Here is a 17,459-nt window from a genome sequence, read left to right as displayed (position 1 = left end):
ATTTGCTGGCAGTGGCAGTCTGAGTTTGGGGTTTTTTTTAACTTTTTTTTCCTCTCCACATGATAGACTGTATCATGGGATCCGTACTGTGGAATATCTGAATGGGCTTTTTCCTGAAGTACATGAGGGGGCCTCACCAGCGAAGGAAGGAATGAGTACAGCAGCCCCTGGGGCTGGAAGGGGATTCAGTCACCGTGAGACCCTCCTGAGGAGCAGGCACAGGCCGTCAGGGAGCCCGTACTCTGGCTACTTGGAGGTAGGTGCACGTCACATTGAATTATTCTGTACCAATACGCTCAAGCCCTTGGAGCTGGATCTTTTCCACACCTCCCTTTTTGCACACCCAGCAAGCTGAGCAGCGGCACTTTCATCCTAATTTGAGCTTGAACTCTGATTCCCCCCAGCAGTTTGAGGTGAGCCTGAATCCAGCGCTTGATTCAAGGCCTCCCTTCTCTCTTCCCTTGTGTCTCACTCAGACCTGAGCTCCCTGGCTTCCTTCCTTCAGCCTTTGTCCCCTGTGAAACAAAGGTGTGCATTTGCTCATCACGGGCAAAGGAGACAGGCAAGAGGACTTGGCATCAAGGATCTGCACGGGGCCCCAGGAGACCCGAGTCCTATTTCTGACTCTGCCACTTTGTACTGAGTGACTTCAGGTAAATCCCAGACCCACTCTGGGCCTCTGCCTCTCAAAATGGGAATGGTAATAGTTTTCTGTCTCCTAGGAGCAAGGCGCTGAGCTGAATGTCAGGAGAAGGCTGAGAGCAATGCCCTATGCGGGGGCCTCTGCTTGCAGCTTTCTCAGCTCTTGCCCCGTTGGTCTGAGCCTCCCGAACACCCCCATCTTTTGGTACTCACATGAGGAAATCACTTATCAGCCATTTCACTGCAGCTAGAAAGGCATAAATTGGCTGGAGAACAAAAGAAGAAATGAGAAATACTATAAGGACCTTGTCAGAGAGTTTATAATTGTTATGCAGGACCCAACGTTTCAGACCAATTCCCTGACCAGAGCTCTCGAAGACAGGCTGGAAATTCAAGGTCTGGGCATCACTGGAAAATGTTCAAAATACATCAAAAGCCAGCAGAGCTGCCTTGCTACTAATAATATCTTCTCACCCCCTCCCCATCAGGGTCAGGGAGTTTATCACAAATGTATGAAGGACTTTGAAGATGTAATTGCTTGATGATTTCTCTCCAGTATGGACGACCTTGAGAGCTCAGAGCAGGAGAGAAACACAGCTAAATGGGACACCACCAGTTTAGGATGCTTTTATATTCTGATAGCAAGTGGTGTTTCTGGGACAAGCAACAGCATTGCCCAGGATTTAGTATTATCTGCCATTGATTGGTTATGCTTAACTGTGCTTTCATCCAGCTTTTCCTCAAGATGGCATGACTTCTATCAGCTTCCTGCTTTTCAGTTACAAATTGGAAATCCAGCATTGTCCCAGGGACAATTCAACTGCAGAGGATCCTGCTGCTGCTTTTCTTCATGGTAACCATGTCTAATTTTCATCTCTCCCTCTCATAATCACACTGTATCCTCAAACCCCAAACAGATGCAGCAATCACAGGACACAAGATAATGTTCCATTACTGCTAACTGATTTATCTTCAGCCAAAATAAGTCAGCAAATAGTGAAATGTAGAGATGGTTGGGAATTTGACTGATTTTTATGTACGTATATGAAAAATTGACTTTTCTTGATTTCTTCCTTTTCAAGGATTTCGCTAAGAGGGGAAAAGGACAGATGGAGGCTGAATGCTCACCTTTTTATTCTCTTCTCAATTCACCTAGGTTTTGGCAGCTCATATTTTGTGACATTTCTTTCAGTAATCAGAATTGGAGGATATGATCAAGCAAATATTTTCACTACAATCACAGTATTTTCTCTATCCAGCATAAATATAGCCATTGCAAAATGGACATATTGTTAAAAATGTAACATGTTGTTAAAAAGTAATATTTTGTTGAAAATTCTTTTACTGGAAAAAAAATTACAATGTCATGCTGCAAGAAGTACTTCCAGCACACCACATTTTAAAGTATCAAAACCCGATCATAACAGTAATAAACTCATCCCTGTTTAGGGTTGCTTCAACTAGTTTGAAGGGAACTGAGTGTTGAGTAGTTACTGAGTTCTGCCTGTTTCTGTCTGTTAGGGGCCAGGTTAGGATGGTAGAATGGGATTAGATTATTAGCTTGTTCTTGAGGTTGCATTTGGGTACTGGCAAAACTGTTCCCTCTGACAGTCTGTTCCCTGGGCTATCAGCATTTCTCTGACGCTTTAACCCCTCTCTCTGTTGCTCCAAGCCCACTCATTCTTCCCTGAAAGGCCGACAGCTTTCTTCCAGATGCTCTGTTCCCTGACAGTGCAACTCTCCTTTTTGAGCTGCTGAGTAAAACCATGACCTGTTCATTTCAGCTGCTCGCTGGTTCCTTGGCTTTTAGGAGAAGCTTCGCATACTCTAGTTCCTGTCCTCTCTCTGGTCCTTACGACTTTCAGTGAGATCCTATATGCCAATAGAGAGCCAAATCGTAAACCAGTCAGTGGCCATCACTGCCTCAGAAATCTGCCTTAGATGAGTTTGGACATTCCCATCATTTGAAAGCAAACATCTACTGAACTTTTTGGGGGAATGTGCTACATCAAGGTGTTGGAGATGTCCTAGGAGAAAGCCTCTGCAGCCAAGGCCAGAGACGGCTGCACGCCGACAGATACGTACGCTGAGCAGAGGCCGGGCACCGCTGTGGTGGTGGTAGGGTACTTTACACATTGCTTGATAATCATACATGGTCACCCTGCAATCAAAACAAAACAAGCAAACAGTCAAAAGCAAGCAATGCAACTCCCTATGGGGGACACACGTCAGCTTTTTCTAAAAAATTTCCTGTATGGAAGGACTAAAGCAGTGGCCTGCTTACACGTGTCATTGCTGTTTGGCCAGTGCTGGATCTTGCAAAGCGAGAAATACAGGCTCTGGATTAATGTAACTGGGTCAGTACAGGAGGAAATATGTCCCTAATTTCAAATGGTGAGTAAAGCAGGCTGTGAAGCAGGAGAATTATAATTGTAACTACCTCAGGTCCCCCTAGTTCCTGTTTTCAAGCCACTGAAACTCTGAACTCTCTTATGACATAGGCTGGGGGAGTGGAGTGAGACGAACAGAGGTATTTTTAGGAGAAAAAGAAATGTGCTCAGCCAGCTGCAACAGCACATCTGGGGGGCTCTCAGACAACCGCTCATAGAAGGGCTTTCCAAGTGGCAGAAGGAACTGAAGCACTTTATACCCAAAATGCCAAGAAGTGTTTCCCATAGCATCTTGCCCTGGAAAAGACAGAGGAGCAGCTGCTTTCTGGCCACATGGAGATCAGGAGTTAATGTCTCTCTAGGCACTTTGCAGCAGGTGGAAGAGCAGGAGATGAGGAGGAACAGGGTGCGTGGTGACAAGGGCTGAGCAAGTCAGGGGAGGGGGCAGGTAGCTAAAGGATCTTCTGTATCAAAGAGAGTCACATGCATCAGTATGTGCATTTTCCCCTGTTCAAGTGCTGCTTATGGGGACCAATATGCCTGACCCACACACCAGCTGAAGAAAGAGAAGTACAGTGCAGAGATCCCCCACTTACCGCCTGAACATGCCCATGTTTAGCAGCTGGGTCATTACTGAGCCATCCACTGCACCAAAAAATTTTCCAGTCTGCAAGCACAAGAAAGGAAAAAAAACAGAATAAACCGACAACAGTAAAATTTCCAAGTGCTCAATGGCTCCAGCCGATCTAGTCTGTCTGGAGGCCTACTACACATAACAAGTGTTTTATAAGGAGGTAACGCCGAGCTTTGTCCTTTGCCTGGCTGGAAAGCTCGAGGGAGGACTTCCCCGATTGCCAGCTGGGCATCCTGCACCGTTCCTACTGCACTTGGAAATGATGTAGCCCACGTAAGTCCCTGCAGCTTGTGACAGAAAAAGGCAGACTCTTAAGCTGCAGAGACCCAGGCACATTGATTCACTGGAAGCCTGGGCTCTCCTGTGGGTTTTTGTGAATCCACGTTCTCTGGATCTGAATGCTTGACTCTCTTTCACTTGAGCCTCTCTGCTAGCCCATGGCTACAGTGGCTTCAGAAGCCTCCACTGTCCTGCTGCCCTGCTGCCCTAGGTGAAATAACCCAGCATGCGTAAGTGTGCTGTACAGATTTATTTAGGTAGCAAATGCAATTTTACAACTCACTGCTGTGCAAGTTCTGAGCAGGCAGTAACCCAAAAACCACAACACAAACCAATCCATCCCTTTAGCTTACACACTATGCACTGGCCTGGCCAGAGCTGTTGCACAGGCTCCACTCTAGCAAAAGTTGCATTTTTGCAGGGGGCAACAACCTCCAAATCTCAACTGCATGCCTGGACTAAAAGCGGAGCTTGTGGCCCTCTGGTCCCATTTACGTTTTGGAGTCAATAACCTCAAGTACAGTCCCAATCCCAAATCTGGGAACTGCTGCTGTAAAGACTTCTTCAAACAAACCACAGTTCTGGCTTTCCTGATTACTAAACCATGACAAATCTGTTGCAAAAATGCTTCAAATCTGCCAAGTCCAGTGCTTTGTTTGCAAGCAAGTAAATAAAATACTCGTAAATAATAAGAGCGCAGATATGAGCTGTCCTTCGTCTATTTTCCTGGCTCATGGGTCCTGACATAGTAAATAGCTCCCATATGTTATGGAAGTGTTCACACAATTTGGGGGGGACATTTTACTTTTCCACTGATAGGCTAGCAGTCATTTAGCATGTATTAGCAGATGACAGATGACTTCATTTATTTGAGTGGGGCATTTCCACTAAAAAAACAAAACCCTTAGGCAGATTTACCCAAGATCATATGGTAATCATCTAACAGTAGTGTTACACGATTATGAGCCTCTTCTCAACAGGGTTTAGCAGGCATTTCACTGTATAAATTGATACATAACATCAACTCCCCTTCGAGCATTTAGGCTGTAATCATCTCAGACATAGTCAAATGTGCCTGAGCAAGCGCTAACTTTTTTCACCTCCCTCCTTCTTTCAATCTGATTAGGGTGGTGAGGAGGCCAGCTGCTTCCATTTAATACGGGTCTGCAGCCCCAGCAGGAGGCAGAGCAGTGGGATCTAATGCAGTGCAAGCTGCAGTTGGTGTGGCAAGGGGAGGGGGCCACTGTAGGACTGTAAAAGGGGCCTGCCCTGTCCAGAGATGCTGATGTCTGACCCAATTTCTCCAAGTAGGATGTCTTTCCTATAGGTACAAGTATGAGGGGTTATTAGTGTAATTGAGAGTAAGGCCTAGGGAATGTGTTCAGAAAAGCATCAGCAAACTGGCCTTTAGCATCAAATCAGACCTTCAAAGCTTGGTGCTGTTTTAGGTAGCCTGTGCAGGTAGTAACACAGGAAAGCATCACTTCGCAGAAACCAACGTGGTCCTGTACTGAAGTGGCATTTTGCAAAGCAGCTCTCATTACCACCTGCTTCCTCCAGTGGCTGGCTGCTGCTCTCCCAGACATCCCTCTGCTGTGTTTGTCCTAACTCCCAGCTCTGGGCAGGTTTCCCCAGGCCTTTGCGATTTTAGAGGTTCACAGTACAAAGCATCGCCTCTGACATCCTGTGTGACACATGCTGTATCACATCCCCCTGCAGCTGAGAGCATACAAGTACATATGCAGGCTACGCACAGGAAGAAGATGCATCCTGGAGCACCCATATGCCTCAAAAGCTACATCACTGCTTACAGACGTATATGCATCCGTGCTTTGCTGGCTCATTGAGAAATTTGCACTTTTGGTACACACAAAAGCTGTAGACAAGCAGAATCTGCTAAATGGGCCAGGCTTTGGGTGAGCAGGCAGCCCTTGCTTCTCCACAAGCTCTGCCCAGCCCTGGTGGGATCTTGGCCTTTTAGCTCCCACCCTGTCCCTGGAGTCCCACCTGAGCAGAGCTTGCAGACATACCCTGCAAGATGCCTCAGGGAGCAGGCAGCAGTCCTAGAGAAAGAGGTTTGGTGAGTGACGGGACATCTGGATGCAGCAGGCGGAGGGAGCTGGAGACCCATGATCCGCAGCTGTGCCTCTGGCTGGCACAAAAGGCAGCTAAAAACTCGGGGGTGGTTGTGGGCCCAGAGCTGCAAACATCAGCAGAAACAGCACCATAGCATGGAGCAGCCCTCTTGCCTGCCACTTACTTTCCTTTCCTGCCCTGCCCTAGATTGCCTGGTCCTCTCCCTCACTAACTGCCTTCTCCTGGCTCTGACTATTAACTCTTTGCTCCCTCCACGATGAGTCTGGATGGGGAGATTAGCCCAAATTAAGAGATTACCCATTCTTCCCCAAGTAATCCCGCAGGGAGCTTCCAACTCGCCACTCATTAAGATGAGTCCATCTTTCTTCCGTGGTGGCTTCTGGCTGCCAGCAAGCTTCCTGATGCCTTCAGACAGAGGTTATTAGAGTTGATTCCCTGCCCTGATCCCCCATCCCAAGGGCAGAGGGGAGCAGAGCCTGAGCCAGGCTGTCCTCACCCTGGTCCTGTGCGAAGCTGCTCTGGTTTCCAGTGTGGTCACCCAGGGAAGGAGGTGCGGGCAGCGGGCAGGCCTGGGCAGGCAGTGGGCTGAGCGCACCATAAAGCACCGCAGCCCCAAGGAAGTGAGTGGAGAGTTGGAGCAAAACATCTCAGAGCCCCCGGAGCAGGTCTCCAGCATCAGCTGCTCATCTGGGGGCTGTAAGAACACAGGCGCTTTGGCACCGCTCCGCTATTCTTAGCTTGCGCTTTGCCTTGGGAAGCAGGCGTTCTGGACACGACAGCTCCTTGGCTGCCTTCCTCGGGAAAGTGGGGATGCCCGTGGGGTCCTGCTTTTGCTGGAGCCACCACCGCCCGTGGGGCTCAGTGGGGCAGATGGCTCGCCTGTGCACCCTCACTCCTGCAGCGTCTGATAAACTCACTCCCATCCCAGCCGGTGCGGCAGAACAGGCAGTGTGCGGGCAGGCTGCCCTTCTCCCCGCTGCTGGGCTGAAATGCTGACCCAGGCAGCTGAGCCACTCTTGCTGGTTCTGGTGTCTGGTATGAGGCAGGGAGGGAGGGCAGCGAACTAGCTGACTTCTCCAGAAAGGCAAAATACCCACAAAAATCCAGGTATGGGATTTTTTTTGGCATTATGTTAAAGGACGCACTGAGGGAAGAGTGTGGGATGGGGCAGGGAAGGCCACATAGCAGCAAGTGATCCCATGCAGCAACATCTAGGTGGCAAGGCTATGAAACCCAGGGTATTGATTTAATGCTGCTGCTGTCCTGAATTCCCTGTAGGGTTTAACACTGTGGACACTCATAGTGCCATCAGGAAATAAAAGCAGTAACTGGGCCAAGATAAAGAAATCAGAAGAAAAGTAGTGGCGAACTCTCCGAGGTCAGGGGAGGTAACAGCTGGAGGAGATGACAGCTCTGGTGCCTGCCAAAATGCCTGATCTTGGAGGCATGTGGATAATCTTTATAATTTACCCAAATCTACTATAATGCCACGTTTCTGCTAGTCAGATCTTTCAGAGATGAGCTTTTGGAAAAACCCATTTTCCATAAGATGCAGGAAAAATAGAAACAGAACCCAGGAGGGTGGTGCTGAGGACAAACAGTAGACGTGATAGCTAAAGGGTGTAGTTCCCTTTATCTGTGGACACATGCCACAGGACTCAGTAAATCACCTTTGAAAATGCCATGGGGGTCAGAGGAGGAAACATCAATTCCTAAGACTACCAGCCCATCCTGGACATGTAGAAGGACCTGGCCTCCCAGAGTAGAGAGCCAATAAAACTTTACAGCATTTTCCTCCCTTATTGTTCAAGTTTTCTTTACTTTTCTTTTGGCATACCACGTCATTGAAGGGGCACTTTTCCTGAAATATTCAGTGTCCTGAGTAGGTCACTTTCCCGACAAAGAGTTGGTTATTCCTTGCAATATGCCCCTCTTCTTTTCTGTCTGTATGACCCCCTGGTGCCACTGTGTTGCTCATTCATTTTGCTTTGTGAGTCTCAGCAGTTCTCATTTTGGCCTCTCTGAACTTACTGTGTAGCTCCTGCAGAATTCACAATCTCACCTTTTTCTTTTGCCAGCCTATTCTGAATATGCTAACCAACACAAGTCCAGATGGGAAACCATGGGACTCATATAGCTGACGTTTTCCATCTAAATATCCATCTAAAAATTCCTCTTCTTTCTTTTCTGTCCCAGCTACTTTGAGATCAATGCCACTGCTTCACACTTCACTCTTTAACCAGAACTTCTTTAACAGCCTCTTGTAAGGGACTCTGTTCAAGGCTTTTAGAAAAATTGAAATGCAGTAGGTCATCCATTCTCCCTTATCTCCTGATTCACTCTCACTTTCAGAGAACTATGGCTGATAACATAGGTTTTCTTCCTTTACAGAAGCTGTGCTACTTGTCCCAATCACATCCATCGCGTGTTCTGTTACTTTATTTTTAATTTCCATTTCAACCTGTTTGTCACATCTTGAAGAAAGTAATTTCTGGGATCGGATCTACTGCCTTTCAGAAATACGCATACAGTATTTGGTAACTCCAATACTATGGCAATTTTAATGAAACTCTGCACTTCTGTCAGTAACAAAACTGCTTCATTTCCCATTTCTTCTTTAAGCCCACACTTGCTATTGACTTATTGCTTTGTAGTTTATGAGGCTGTTCCAACATGTCACTTTCTGACATCCAAATCTATGACCTTTTATTATTTTGAAACAAATAGCTCTGTGGTGAATTTACTGGAGAGCAGAAAAGTATAGCTAAACCATGCAGTGGCGGGTAGTGTTGACTTTACCCAGGCTGTATGGTATGTCGCATCACAAACTGTGCCCCTTCAGCTCCCTAGAAATGGTTGTGGAGGCACTGGCAGCAGGAGGAAAGGAAGCAACTTTTGTTGCTTATATTTTTATTACCATTCTGAGTCTTTTTCCTCACTCGTTTCAACTCTGCGAGTCCAGTAAATCCTCCAGTTCTTAGGCATGCTCCTGTTTCCAATTTGCTTACATGTTTTTTTTCTTCATTTTTGCCTTTGGCATTTTGCTCTTACCATCCTCTCAGTTTCCTTTCCTGAAGAATGCCTGCTTTGACTTCAGAGGCGCTCAAAAGCGCTGCTCCCTTCCCTTCCCTTCCCTTCCCTTCCCTTCCCTTCCCTTCCCTTCCCTTCCTTTCCCTTCCCTTCCCACGTCAGGGCACACCTGCCTTCTGGGGCTGTCTCAGATCATCTTTCAGTAGCATCTGTGCCGAGGGAAAGGAGTCTAATTTCCTCACTTCTGATAAAAAGATATTTTGATTAGTTCCTTCCTTATCACTGCAAACTCCTTCCTCATCTAGGATGTGCTGTCACTCTGCCAGGAGGCTTCCCCCTCACTGCACAGCTGAATTTAATTACACCATGGCCACCTTTATTACACAATTGAACTTCATTTGTTTTAACCAGCTCTGGTGGGTTATTTAGGAACAAGCTAAGCCGCTCTCCTCCTTCTCTTATGCTCTCTTACCTCTGCAGGTCTTTTGGAAACGAGTATAAAGCCGTTGTTATCAACGAGGAAGCAATTCAGAATCTGCAGAGATGAAAGAGAAGCAACATTAAAGACAGCTTTTTCCATGGCTGTCTGGTACACAACCACTGTGTGCAGTATGGAGCGGTGTGGGCTTGTGCTTATGGCAACAGTCTTGGCATTTCCATGCCTAGCCCCATGGCTCAGCTACCATGGGTTTTACACGATTGACTTTTCCTTCTCTGCCTCCATTTTGAGGTATTTAGTTCGTGAGCTGTCTGTGACAGAGATTGTCTCTTGCCAGGGGTGTGTGCAGGCCTAGCAGGCTGTGAGCCACACTTAAGAAGGCAAGGCATCCTGCAGGAAGAGACAGGATATTTGGAGAGCACTTCTCTTTAATAAAATGGTATCTAATGCTTTCCATCTTCAGATTTCAGAGTTTTATAACCACTCATGAAAATAACCCTCTCCTCACCACTGAGCGCCAGTGCTGGTCTTACTTTTATTTTGCAGAGCAGGAAATAGAGGCACAGTGTTTGGATGAAAAACTTTAGGTCTCACAGGGAAAAGCTAGGATGCAGAGGAAATCCTACATGAACATAGAATGAAAATTCTCTGGTGATCCCACTGTCCTGTCCCAAATATGCCTGAGACCAAGTTTGAAGCAGTGGCATATATGCAAAGAGGGGTGTTTAGCATGCATGTCATGCTGACAGCCACTCTCTTTGGAAGACCTGGGATGCCAGTGAGACAGCCTTAGAGGAGATGGACTCTCCTTAGAGTCACTGGCTGGAATCCCCATGCCCCTGCCTGACATCTCACAGCTGAGGGGAAGACCTAAACTGCAGGTTTGTCTCAACAGCATAAGGTCCTGCCTCAGCTGTGCAACTTCTCGTGCGGAGACAACAGGCAATACCTTTTTTGTGGGGGAGACAGAGGTCTCCACAGAGCAGGTAGTCAATCACACCCATCACAGGTACAGAGAAGAAATCTGGGCAACTTACATCATCCTGACAGCTTAGCGGACAGGCACCATCCAAGGCACTGCACTGGAAAGGAAAAGCAGGGAGTTAACCATGGCATGATCTCATCTTACAGTCTCCCCCTTGGGACTGCCGAGCTAAAGCATGCCATAAAGCTCCGCAGTTTAGCTGCCATTTCTATCAAGATGAGCTCTAGAGCATGCACAGGTACCATCCCCGCAAGCTGCCCACTCAGTGGCTCTGCATACTCCCCACCTCTCTGAGCAATGTCTCCTTTGCTGAGGGCTCTGATCCTGCACCCGCTCCCTGATCGCTTCCATCAGTACCTATGCACTTTGAGCAGAGACTTGTTAATGAAGGGGGCAGTATCAAGCTCTCCGGCTACGAAAGCAAAGGTTATTGTGCACCGGTGAGAAACCAGCATGCATTTCAGCATCTGCTCAGATCTGGACTAAACACATGGCATGGTATTTTAGATCAAGATTCTTCTCAGGCAGGGATTTTTTTGTTGTTGTTGCTGTTGGTTTCTTTATTCTCCAGACAGCTAATGATAAAATAGGATGTGAATGGTGCTTGTGTAGCCCAAGGCACCATCCATTTGTTTCATTTAGGATTTCTGTGTACTGGACTTGACATGTGTTTCACAACACTGAACTGGGTGGGGACATGAGGGGTTAAGTGGTGAGTAACAAAGCCCTTCAGGTGCTTATTGATTTCATAATTGTTCCGAGTTTGCTGTGGCTGCATGTGTCTGTCTCTTTGTGTTATTTTTTAATGCTATTTTCTCTAGCAGTGGAGGGAAGAAAGCTGACATGGTGTTGCCATTTCTGTACACGGGGTCCCCTTCCTGCCAGAGGTTTTCTGGGGTCAGGGAAGGACACTGATGTGTTGCGTAGCCTGTCTGCTCTCAGCCAGCTGCCCTTTATTTCCAAAAAACCCTTATACATAAGCCCCAGCCCCCTTTCTGGATGATTCTCAGTAACAAGAGGTGAATTTGCCATTTCAAACCGCAAGACGACCATTACTTTCAGTTAGAATTTATTTCTCCTCTTGAGTTTTGCAGAATAAACCCAGTCGTTTCAGGTTTCCATCCCTCTGCTCAACTTCAGAGGAGGCTTGTAGATGCCTGAGTTTGTTTCAAGCCCCATGGCTTTGCAATATTGCATGCTCACGCTCCGACTCCAACTGGCTTTTTGAGGTTCTAGGGATGATGGTTTAAAAACATCCCTCTACCCACAGTTGCAAGCATTGTCTTACCCCTGCCTCACCACAAAACAGCATTGGGTTGTTTTGTCTCCCTGATGTATGCAGAGAGGTGGCCTTGTACTTCATCCCTGGTAGGTTCCTTCCTTTAGTCAGCAGAGAAATATGGCCACAACAAACCACAATTATGGCCTTGGAGGATAACAAATACAGAGCCCAGAGCTTGGAAATCAGAACAGAAACCCAGGTGAACCAGAGTGGCTTCCCACAAGAAGGGGCTGTGTCTCACAGCATCTTCCTCAGCAGTGTGAGGACGGAGTCTCGCTGCCGCTGCTCTTCCAGACCTGGAGAAGGTCCGGCAGTGCCTGGTGCTGCTCTGGCCATGCAGCAGTGGGACCGTGGTGAGGAACCTGGTCTAAGAGCACTGGCAGCTTGCAGGGAACCCCTGAGCAGGGCGCAGAGCTGAACCTGAGCTCCCTGGTTGCTCTGAGACCACATCTACTGCCTTACGGGCACAGCTCCCTCCTCAGAGACCAGCCTACTTCACAGCATCCTCCTGCTGTTGGTCAGGTCTCTGAAACACTGTGACCCAGAGCACTTTCAGCTTTGCCAAAGACACTTAATTACTGTGAAGACAAACACAGCGTACGACAGGCTTGGACCGACTCCAGTGACTACAGACAAGGGACCATGCCTATAATATGCTGGCACACAAACGACACAATTACGAAGCCAAGCTGCGGTGAGGCACGCCGGGATGCCTCCCTGTCCCCAGCTTTTGTCTACTTACATCACTGTCATTGGGCTGGGAGACGGGAGGCACAGCATGGATGTCCAGAGTGGCACAGCATGCGGTGAAGCAGGGGAGAGAGAGAAAACAAAATCTGTTAGTCATTCCTCTGTCAAACGGCGGTCACGTCCTGGAAACCATATGCAGGCTTTTTTCATACCAGCACCTACCAGGGTTGTGGCATGCAGGCGCTTGGCACACAGGCCTCCTTTCAGCTTCTTTAATAAGCCTTCCCACTTTCACTGAACGCCCATGTGGGCTTGCTTGTGTGAGAGCTGCCTGTGTATGGCCCTCAGGAGATTTTTTAAAATGAAGCTCTCTGCTGACCCTTCAGGATGTGCTTACGTGCTTTGCAGAAGTCTTTTTAGCTCAGGTTAGATTTACGTGATCTCCCACTTGCAAGGATGCTCCTGCCAGCGCAGCCAACTCTGGGCTTTTCCATTCCCCACGTGTTCTCGCTCTCAGCAAGCAGCCTCCTGCCCTCCTATCTTCTCTGTCATTCCTGTCTGATGACAGGTCCCTCTCCTGACAGCACAGAGTCGCTTTTGCTGTGTGCTGCTTCGGTCCTGTCAATCTCACCCCTCCAGTATACCTCCCTGAAAGCAAAGCCTGGGGGGAAAGACCGTGGGTGGTAAGGGAAGGGTGTTTCACCTTTCCTACCTCTCAGACTGGGAGGGACTGTTTTAATTATTCCACTTCTCTCAGTCCAGCAACAGTGTCCAAAATCAGGACAAGACTGAAAGCTTATCCCTGGAGCAAATAATTTTTATTTTGGCAAGCTGGTAGCGTTTTGTTACTGTTATCAAGATGATAAGAGAGGGCAGTAGATTTTTCTTCCATGTGCCCAGAACTGCAGATTTCCATGAGGTTTCTGAAAGGCTGAATGAGCACAAACATATTTCCACAATTAAATGTGTCATATGCAGCAGAGCTAATGCCAGGCCAGGATGCTGACACTGTCAACATGGCATTTGCGGAACAGACTCGCAGCTCACATGGCATTAGTGCCGTCAAAGGATTACAGAAATGTGTGACTTCAAACTAATCATCTACTTCATAAATCTTTTAATATGAATTTCGCAAAAGCCCTCATCAAAATGCCATCATATGTGATGTAACATAGCATCAACCTAGCTGATGAAGAGCATTAAATTGTCTCTCTGCGTGATTGCTGATGCTCCTACCTGTTGCATGGCCATCCAAAACTTGCGTTGGAGCAACTCCAGCTTAATTTGCACACCCACCGCTTTGGGAAACAAAAAGGGGGTGGAGGATGAAAAGAGGAATGTGCAAGAGAGAGAAAGACAAACACAAGTTAGGAAAGGAGGAGTAAATATTTGCCCGAAGTGATAGGATGGAAATCGCAATTGCAACCTGCTTCCACATGTGAATGATAAGCATTGGGGGATCAGCGCTGAGTCAGACTGCCAAGTGAGAGTCACAGGTTTAACAAGGTAGAGGAAAAGGGGACACCAACTGTACTGAGGTACTGACACCTCCCTCCCACTAAACACTATGCAGCTACAAACAAATTAACAAAAAAACCCACAAAAAAAACCCACAAAAAAAACCCAAGAGAGTGAGTGCATGAGCTTTCATTTTTGTCTTTTGTAGATTTGCCTGGCCAGAGTGGATGTTTCTCGTCACCCCAGCCTCATGTCCTGCACCACACAGCATCAATCAGAAATAAAGTAGGTCAGTGTGAGGAAGGGATTAATTCAAAAACCCACCTGTCTCAAGGGGAGACCACAGTGATTTAGATTGCTCCTAAGCCACTACAAAAGCACAAAACCATGAATGCCACTTGACAGAAAAATGTCGTTTAGAAGTAGTGCTTTGTTACCTGGTCCCAGCCTAGCGCATGCTGGGCTAAGCAAAAGTGTGTGTGTGTGTGTTTCTTAATTAAGTGCGTCCTAATTTCTTGGCTTAATTTCTCTTGTATTTCCAGCATCATGTTCCTGAAGTAAGGCATAGCTCCACAGGAGAAGAAACGGTGCAGGGTCTCCCCGACAGAACAACCTAGCTGTCCCTGGGTAGGTTGCCTACAAGCAGACGTAATAACCAGCGCAGTCGTGCGCAGCCTGGCATGGTGACAGGGAACAATGGGGCTGCGTGTCGACTAGTTGAATCCAAGAGCTCTGCAGGAATTACAGCCTCAAGCAGGACCTTGAAATAGACTATAAAGTGCAAGTGAGGGAGAAAAAGAAGTACAGAGAGAAAGAGTTTGAGCCTTTTTTCACAACCACCAATACCGGGCGGATGAAGTGTTTCTGTTTCTACAGATTTCCTCTGAATTAGCAGGAGTTTCAAAGGGGGGAACAGATCCTTTAAATCTGAATCATGCCGTGTGGGTGCTTTTAAGTTAACAGTATGATCTGATGCTCTAATTCAGATGGGTATGAATTAGAACTGGAGCATGCAATGGTATATTTTCTTGCAGCATATACATGAGACCCTGGCACTTGGCATCAGCTCTGCCTTTTGTACCAGTGTCCTTGTCACATTCCCACTGCTGGTACATCTTACAAAATACCATTCACGGGCACATTTCTTATCCAGCTCCCCCTGCTGTAGACTGAATCTGACTGCTTGTACGTGGGGAAAAAGAATGATTTTGTAGCGCTGCCATGCCCTAAGCCTCACAGAGCACAAACCAGACAAGACAAAGAATGCAAACAAAGGAGGAAGGATGGGGCTGAGTCCAGCCCTGGTGAAGATTCATCAGCTTCAGCAGGGCTATTGCAGGCATGGTTTGGCTTGGTGCCCCTGCTGACAAATCGGCGGTCCATGACAGAAGGAAAACGGTGCTGTTGCTGCTGAGTCCAATGAGGCCCACGCATCCGATTTGGTATGTAGCTTTAAATAAATTCATCGTTATCCTTTAAAACCATCTCAAGAAAGTTATTCTCCTTATCACAGCAGATCACATCAATGGGACTGAGCATTACCCAGGACATAAGAGTTCTTATGACACTTGAAGAGGAGTTGATACCTACATAACTAACCTTGCAATGCAGAGACTTACTGAGTGGCTCATGTTTTTGTCAGCAGGAACACCTAGCCTCAAATTGTTCTTCAAAGGGAGCTTAGCCCCTGGTTGTGAATCCTTGCCTCTGCCCAGGAGGCATGAGTAGCATGTACCAAACTTGGACAGAGTTGCCTGCAACATGAGGAAGAAGAGTACCTGGGGGCTCGTACTGGTGGCCAGTGGCAGGGACAGAAAGCAGAGTCTCCCAGTTCTCTTCTTCCTCTTTCCACATCACTCACAGCCCTGTCTAACACATCTGTGCCATCTGTCAGCAAGCCTTGTCCTTTGGATGCAATCTTTGCAGCCCTAACCTCTCCGTAGGGCCTGCGCTTATTCATCTTCTCTGCACTAACCCTTTCCTTCCTTCCCAGCAGTCCAGCATACTTTTCTAGCTATTCCCCACGGAGCTGCAGTGAGCACCTCTCTCCTCACATCATGGCACAGTCTGAACAGGTCATTGAAAGCAAAGCTGGGGGCTATTCTGCCTTGCAGCCAGATTTGTCTGTCTGGACGGTACCCATCACAGGGAACCATACTAGAGGGATTGGCTCCATGGTTCTGCCTGGCAGCACCACTCCTCGCCAGTCGGTGTGGGTTGGAAGCTCCTGGCAAGAGCTGTGAGAAATTTCCATGCATTCAGGTGACCTGAGGAAGACATGGGAGCTGAGGAGGAACAGGCCACAATCACTCTCCCAGTGCTAGTAACAGATAGTCACCCGGCTGCCTTCAGGCTGTTGGTGAGGCTGGGGAGAAAGGAGGAAAACAGTGATTCAGTCTGAGGTAAGGATGATGCCACAGCTCAGGTGAAAGGGAGGAAACTGGAATAAGCCCCCTTCTGCTTGTTCCAAAGTATAACTGATCGTTAATGAGCCTTTTTTCTCTGGTGGCAGAGTATACTGTAGGAGTGGGAAGATCCGAGGTCCGTGAAATGATCAGTGGCCCTGGTGTGCATCACAGCAACAACCGTAGAGTCCTCAGAGAGACCATGGCTAATAGTTTTATTCCTACTAATGTGCAAACAACCTGTGCAACTGTAGCATCCCAGCAATGAAATAAAACATGAGGACAAGCAATGCTGCACACCCTGCAGTTAGATGTTGCTTCACCATGTCGATGAACTACCCAGACCTGTGCACAACTTCCCACCAGCAGGCACCCTGCCTGCAAACCCAAGCAGTGCCCGCTGCATGGCTGCGGTTGGCTTTCTCCAGAGTTATGTGCTGCCATTCACTGTGGAGATAAGAGCCTTCCCCTCCACCTGTTCATCCCTCTGTTGAGCATGTCTGCCTCATTAGCTCATCCTCTGCTTGTCTCTCTTTCTGTCTGCCTTCCCTGGCTTCTCTGATTATCCATATGCTATTCTTATAAGGAGCTTTCCCCAAGATTTAATTCTTGGGCCTGCCGCATAACAAAAAGGCATAACAAAGAGTTGCAAGATTACATCCTGTAGGGTGCTTATCAAGATGTACCTTGCCATTCACAATCTGTTTTCATGGCAGCCGGTCCAATGGTTAAATAAACCCCACGATTCAAATGGAAGAATGTGCCAGAGCAGCAGAGCAGCCCTGCCCACACCATCCATTTGCATTCCCCATTCCATATTTCTGAAATATTCCTATTTTCTCTCTCAAGCCAGCAGCAGAGCTGCCCCACTCAAAATTTTACTTGAAGTCCCCTAGAAATTTTACTTAAAAGATAACTTCCAGACGAATTCAAATTAACAAAAAGCCCAAACCAAGGGCAGCCTGCTTATGATACTGGACCTGACAGAAGACGCAGTTCAAGTGGATCAGCAAGAGTCATTCTTGCAAACGTGAGCTACTGAGGTCCTCAGCAAGCTGGAGGAAGGCAAGTGAGGGGTCTGATTCTGGCAGGGGCAGGCTGCAGGAGCCCACGGGATAGCACGGAGGG

The 17,459-nt window shown here is 47.6% G+C and overlaps 1 protein-coding gene across 1 annotated transcript in view; it reads right to left on the bottom strand.

The window, feature by feature from the left end:
* CACNA2D4 (calcium channel, voltage-dependent, alpha 2/delta subunit 4) overlaps window positions 1-17,459 on the bottom strand; it is a 128,992-nt gene that overhangs the window by 11,459 nt on the left and 100,074 nt on the right. The window contains exons 27-32 of the mRNA XM_010566340.1: window positions 13,705-13,766; window positions 10,549-10,593; window positions 9,545-9,607; window positions 3,629-3,699; window positions 2,728-2,803; window positions 856-908 (exon numbers count right to left, since the gene is read on the bottom strand). Coding sequence (XP_010564642.1) covers window positions 856-908; window positions 2,728-2,803; window positions 3,629-3,699; window positions 9,545-9,607; window positions 10,549-10,593; window positions 13,705-13,766 — 370 coding nt within the window. The remainder of the gene's footprint in view (window positions 1-855; window positions 909-2,727; window positions 2,804-3,628; window positions 3,700-9,544; window positions 9,608-10,548; window positions 10,594-13,704; window positions 13,767-17,459) is intronic.

The sequence above is a fragment of the Haliaeetus leucocephalus genome, unplaced genomic scaffold, assembly GCF_000737465.1.
Source record: "Haliaeetus leucocephalus isolate CR32 unplaced genomic scaffold, Haliaeetus_leucocephalus-4.0 Scaffold206, whole genome shotgun sequence".
Classification (NCBI taxonomy): Eukaryota; Metazoa; Chordata; class Aves; order Accipitriformes; family Accipitridae; genus Haliaeetus; species Haliaeetus leucocephalus.
The sequence above is the reverse complement of the archived record's forward strand: the minus strand, read 5'-3'. Positions and strand labels throughout refer to the sequence as shown.